General features: G+C 36.5%; 1 protein-coding gene across 2 annotated transcripts in view; it reads right to left on the bottom strand.

Moving 5' to 3' along the window:
- Positions 1–1,093: 1,093 nt before the first annotated feature.
- The window catches only part of copb2 (COPI coat complex subunit beta 2), a 16,395-nt gene continuing 12,340 nt past the window's right edge, over positions 1,094–5,148 (bottom strand). Inside the window, exons 15-22 of one of the 2 annotated variants that reach the window (XM_016269215.1) lie at positions 4,147–4,354; positions 3,502–3,612; positions 3,099–3,313; positions 2,796–2,888; positions 2,218–2,401; positions 1,746–1,820; positions 1,423–1,602; positions 1,094–1,342 (exon numbers count right to left, since the gene is read on the bottom strand). In XM_016269215.1, coding sequence (XP_016124701.1) covers positions 1,247–1,342; positions 1,423–1,602; positions 1,746–1,820; positions 2,218–2,401; positions 2,796–2,888; positions 3,099–3,313; positions 3,502–3,612; positions 4,147–4,354 — 1,162 coding nt within the window. In that variant the 3' untranslated portion in view covers positions 1,094–1,246. Of the gene's footprint in view, positions 1,343–1,422; positions 1,606–1,745; positions 1,821–2,217; positions 2,402–2,795; positions 2,889–3,098; positions 3,314–3,501; positions 3,613–4,146; positions 4,355–5,148 lie in introns of both variants that reach the window. The other variant, XM_016269214.1, reaches the window with a different exon arrangement.

Below are 5,148 nucleotides of genomic sequence, written 5' to 3'. Positions count from 1 at the left end.
ACTGTTGTGTTCTTCCTCTCTTATTTACTCAATGAGTTAACTGACAAACAATAATCAATTAGGAGCACTAGCACCATCTAATGGTCAGGATGCTATTTAATGAAAGATCTCTGTAATTCTGTACCAATTTTAAAGAACAAACTAGCAGCAAAAACATTTTAGAAATCTTCTTGAAGAAAAGGGTCAAATGGGTTTGGAGCGACAAGACCGCAAGTAAATAATGACACTGTTTTTATTTTTGGGCCACTGGCTGACATAAATGTTTCCTTTACTGCAGAAAGAACATTACTACAGATCATAACAGCGCTTGCAGATTCTTTCATCTGCAGTAAAACTTGAAATGCTTTGAAACTCCATTCAATTGTGCCAGAATTATTGTGTTAAATCATGTTAGCTGAGGGGAAATCCCATTGTTCCAGATTAAAGACAAAGGTTACTTATGCAGAAATGTAATTTTAACTAAATTTGACATGCAAAATTACTAGTTAACCCATATAGTCATCTATAGGATAGCATTAACAGGAGTTTTCTTTTCAGGAAGAATAGTTTGTTAAAAATATTCACTGAAATTTGTAGTTGTTTCATGATGTTCTAATAGCTATTATTTTCATATTATTGATTTGTTAAGTTTAAAAAGTTAATTGTATTTGGTTATTTTACCCGAGTAAACTTTATTTTGTTAAAATTCAGGTTCTGTGATACCAGGTTATGAGTGTCCGTGAATAAAGAACATCTCCCCTTTTTTAAGTCTGAAAAATGTATCGATATATCATTTTGCAAAGCACATTTCACATATTTCATTCAGATGCCTATGTATTCATTTCAAAATAAAATAATACCCAATGAATCTCCCTTTTTTAATGTGCATCCTCTTGAGGTTTTTTGATTCTACATTTAACAGGATATAAAAACAAAATCTCATGACAGGACAAATAATTGTAGTAGAGTAGTTATCTTTATTATGAATAATGGCACCATGATTTATCACGATGAAATTCACACAAGAATCAACGTATTCCTTGATGTACGGGTAAAATGTAAATTGAAGGTCCAGAATGAAGTCCAAAATAAAAATTCCCCAACAATAAAGCACATTTCTCCTTGTCTTTCCATTGGTGGTACGCCCTAAAAGACGTATTTATATTCAGCCCAGTTGACCCTAGACTTCAGCTCTGCAGGTCTAACGGGAACAAATAAAAAAAGGTTTGGTCGCATAAATAAACTCAATGCTTTCAGTGCTGAGGGTTTAGTCGTCTAAGAAGTCGTCATCCAGATTGATGTCTGTGGTGTCAATGTCATCAAGCTCCATGTTATCCAAATCATCCTCCAGATCATCGATAACCTTAACATAAATCAGAGTGTGAGGTTACATCAAGTCTGATGTTAATACGCTTTTTTTAAGAATATATTTTGACCAAATACCTTCTGTTCTGCTGCTGTTGTCTTGGGAGGCTCTTTCTGTGTCTTCTCCTCAACCTTCTGAGCAAGCTGGGATTCTGCATGACTCATAGTAGGCACTGTTGCAACTACTGGAGCCGAGACGGCTGCCGTCACCGAGGCCAAAACTCCCACATCCTCTGGGGCCTCCTCTGCGTCCTTTACCTGCTGAACATACACAGGCCAATAGATTAGTTCATGCACAAAGACATATTAGATCAGCTCTTTACACCACACTGTTGTTCTGGTATTCTGGGCTATAGTGTAATACCATCAACAAAATGAGTGTTTGATAAACAAACACAAACCTGCGTGGGAGTGGGGATAATTCCTTTGGGTTCATAACCACTGGCCTCTTCCAACACATTTCTTTCTTCATTGGGCTACAGAAAGAAAATGAGAATAAAAAAAAAATTGGCTACACAGTCGCTTTAATTATAAAGGTGCATTATACACAAATAAAACATTAAAATATGAGCAAACCTTTTTTTTCTAATTACAAACCAGCAACAAATATATACAAACTGGTGAAACTGAGCAGTAAGTAAGCACTATAACTGTAATGTTTTCACAATATAGTGCGCCTTTTGAGTGGAATCTGGCTATATTTGCTAGTTTTGATAAACTAAAATAAAAAAACAAATAAAAATGACTAAAATTGACTAAATGTGAACATATAAAACAGATAACTAAATATTAATAAGCAAAGTATATAAATAATAGTAAAATACCACTGAGTGAAGATAAAAAAAGAGAGAGAGAAAATAGCCGTTTTCTTACCGTGACCAGTGGGTAGTCAGAGGCAGGTCTTGTTTGGCCGAGGCAGGTCTCTCTCAGGTACTCCTCTGCCACAAAGGCCTCTCTCAGGCCTGGGAACAAGTTCTCATACTCTGTGGGGTCTGCCAGAGACTCTGCCGCTTTCTGATTTACTTTTGACAAACTCTCTCTCCAAAGCTTCACCACCCTGTGAACAAACAGATTTGTAACGGTAACATTTCATTCTCTGAGAAAAAAATATCAATGACAAATTAATTTTATTTGAATTTAGAGCACAATTGTCTTAATTTTTATGAGTTTGATCAAATAAGAGTCAAAAAGAGACTCATTTTAGGTTTTTCACACTGGAAACTGAAGATCAAGTCAAGTGCATACTGTTGTGTTGTGGGACACAGAATCTTACACCGTGTACTCTGATTGCAAACTGAACAGAAAATTAGCATATTGTGCATACTATTTTCTATTCATACTATTTCTTCTAGTAGCACGTTATATGCCCTTCTAAAATAATCGGTCACTTTACTGCAATTTGTGAGAAAGAAAAAAAAAAACACTTTACTACTATGGCAATGAACACAGACCTGGATACTTGGCTGGGCAGATATGTGCGGGCAAGAAAGGCTGCTTCTGGTAGACGATTTGTCTTGATCAGAAGCTCCAAACAGTTGTCCAGTCTGGCAAGATAAACAAACAATAAAAATCAACTAAAATATATAAACTATATTTAAAAATAACAATCTGTGACTGAACCATGACTTCCTCCAGCATTGTAGGAATTACTAGTAGACTATAAAATGAGAATCCACAAGAGTAAAACATCCATAGTCAAAATTTTTCTATTTTTATTTCAGCTGACGAAGGTTTTTTTCTCCTGTGATGCTTACTTTCCCTGCAGGAAGTAGGTCATGAAGGCAACATTGTTTTTGCCATCACGCTCTGCCCCCTCTGCAAGCTTGGCAACCATAGCGGCGTTGCCAGATGCAGTGGCCAGCAGCAGCAGTCCTCCATAGTCCTGGGCATGATGGAGGCACTCCTGAGCCAAACCAAACTGGCACTTACTGATGGCCAACTCTGCCAACTGCTTCCACTTCTGCTCCGACTACAGAAAAAAAGCAGTAACATTAGACACCTTCATTATATTAGCTTTCATGGAGAATATTGTACATTACTTTTACAAGAAAAAAACTGTCTTTTTCTTACTTCAATAAATGTTAAAATAAATAAAGCATTAAGCAATTGAGCTTGGCCAGCACTAGGGGGCTGTTTCACTGGTGTACAATAACAAACCTCAGCTTCTACTGCTAGCTGATACGCAATTTTCAGCTCTCCTAACTGTAGCGCCAGCTCGAACCGGTGCTCTGGATCAGTGGACACAGCCAGAGCCTGCTGCTTGAAACCCTGCAGGCACACAAACAAAGATCCTTCAGATATCACAGAATATAATTTTGACAATGCACATTTGGCAGCCAATCAATCTATACAAGGTCTTCTAGACACACAATTGTATCTTCAAAAGTACTTTTAAGTTATAACTTGTACTTCATCCCAATGCATATTTTTTAAAAACATTCGATCAAGAAAAATATTTCCAAAACATATGGGTTAGTCTTAGCTGCTGTTATTTTAGAAATAATTTTATACCTTATATTATGCATATCATAGCTTACAGGCAAACATTTACCTCCGGTTTCACAGACAAGGCTTTAAGCTAGTCCCAGACTAAAATGCATGTTTGAGCTAACTCAACTGAAAATATCTTGCTCTGACATATCTTAAAATATGTCAGTGTCATTGTTCTGTGTCAAGATGCACACCTGTAATGTTTTCTTCCAAGGCATTTTTATAAAAGTTGCTTAAATATCTTAATTTAACTAAGGGCTAGTCCTGGCTTAAGCTAAGCCCCGTTTGTGAAACCGGGCCATAAAGTCTTACCTGTTTTTCCAGGAAGTGGGCAACTCTGGTTCTCTGTTCTTTCGGGATGGTGGGCAGCACTTTGTCTGCCATGCCAAAGTCTCTGCGCATGACGGCAGTCTGGTACTCCAGGACAGACACCAGAAGAGAGTAACTCACTATGTTCAGCTCCTTATCACCCAGGTAAAGACGGTCGTCTTTTGGAATGTATCCCAGAAGGTACATGGTTCTAAGGAAAATAAGTCACTGTTAGGCTAAATAAATCATAAATGTTTTCCGTGTATATTTACACTATTGTTCAACAGTTTGGGTTCAGTAAAAATAAAATAATTATTCAGTAAGGGTACATTAAATTGATAGTGACAGTAAAAAATTTACAATGTTAGAAAATATTTATATTTCTAATAAATACTCTTTGAATTTTCTATTCATCAAAAAAAATCACAAACATATTAAACAGCACAGCTGTTTTCAACATTGACAACAATAAGAGATGTTGCTTAAGCAGCAAATCAGCATATTAGAATAATTTCTAAAGAATCATGTGACACTGAAGACTAACAGCTTCTGAAAATTCAGCTTTACCATCAGAGAAATAAATTACATTTTAAAATATATATAAAAAAAAGTTATTTTAAAGGGGTCATATGATGCTGCTAAAAATAACATTATTTTGTGTATTTGGTGTAATGAAATGTGTTTATGCGGTTTAAAGTTAAAAAAACACATTATTTTCCACATACTGTACATTATTGTTTCTCCTCTATGCCCCGACTTTTTGAAACGCGTCGATTTTTACAAAGCTCATCGGTCTGAAAAAGCGAGGTGTGCTGTGATTGCCCAGCTATCCAGTGCGTTGGGATTGGCCGAATACCTCAAGCGTGAGACGGAAATGTTACGCCCCTCACCATACTGTGATGCCGTGTCCCGCCCGGAGCAACAAGACATAAGCATTAAAACCCATTACAAACGAGGCATTTGTTGCATCCAGTGGGGACATAATTACTGATTATAATGACTTAT

This window comes from Sinocyclocheilus grahami, unplaced genomic scaffold (genome assembly GCF_001515645.1).
Source record: "Sinocyclocheilus grahami isolate Dianchi unplaced genomic scaffold, SAMN03320097.WGS_v1.1 scaffold50.1, whole genome shotgun sequence".
Taxonomy (NCBI): Eukaryota; Metazoa; Chordata; class Actinopteri; order Cypriniformes; family Cyprinidae; genus Sinocyclocheilus; species Sinocyclocheilus grahami.
Note: the sequence above shows the minus strand (reverse complement) of the source record. Positions and strands in the feature narration are given on the sequence as shown.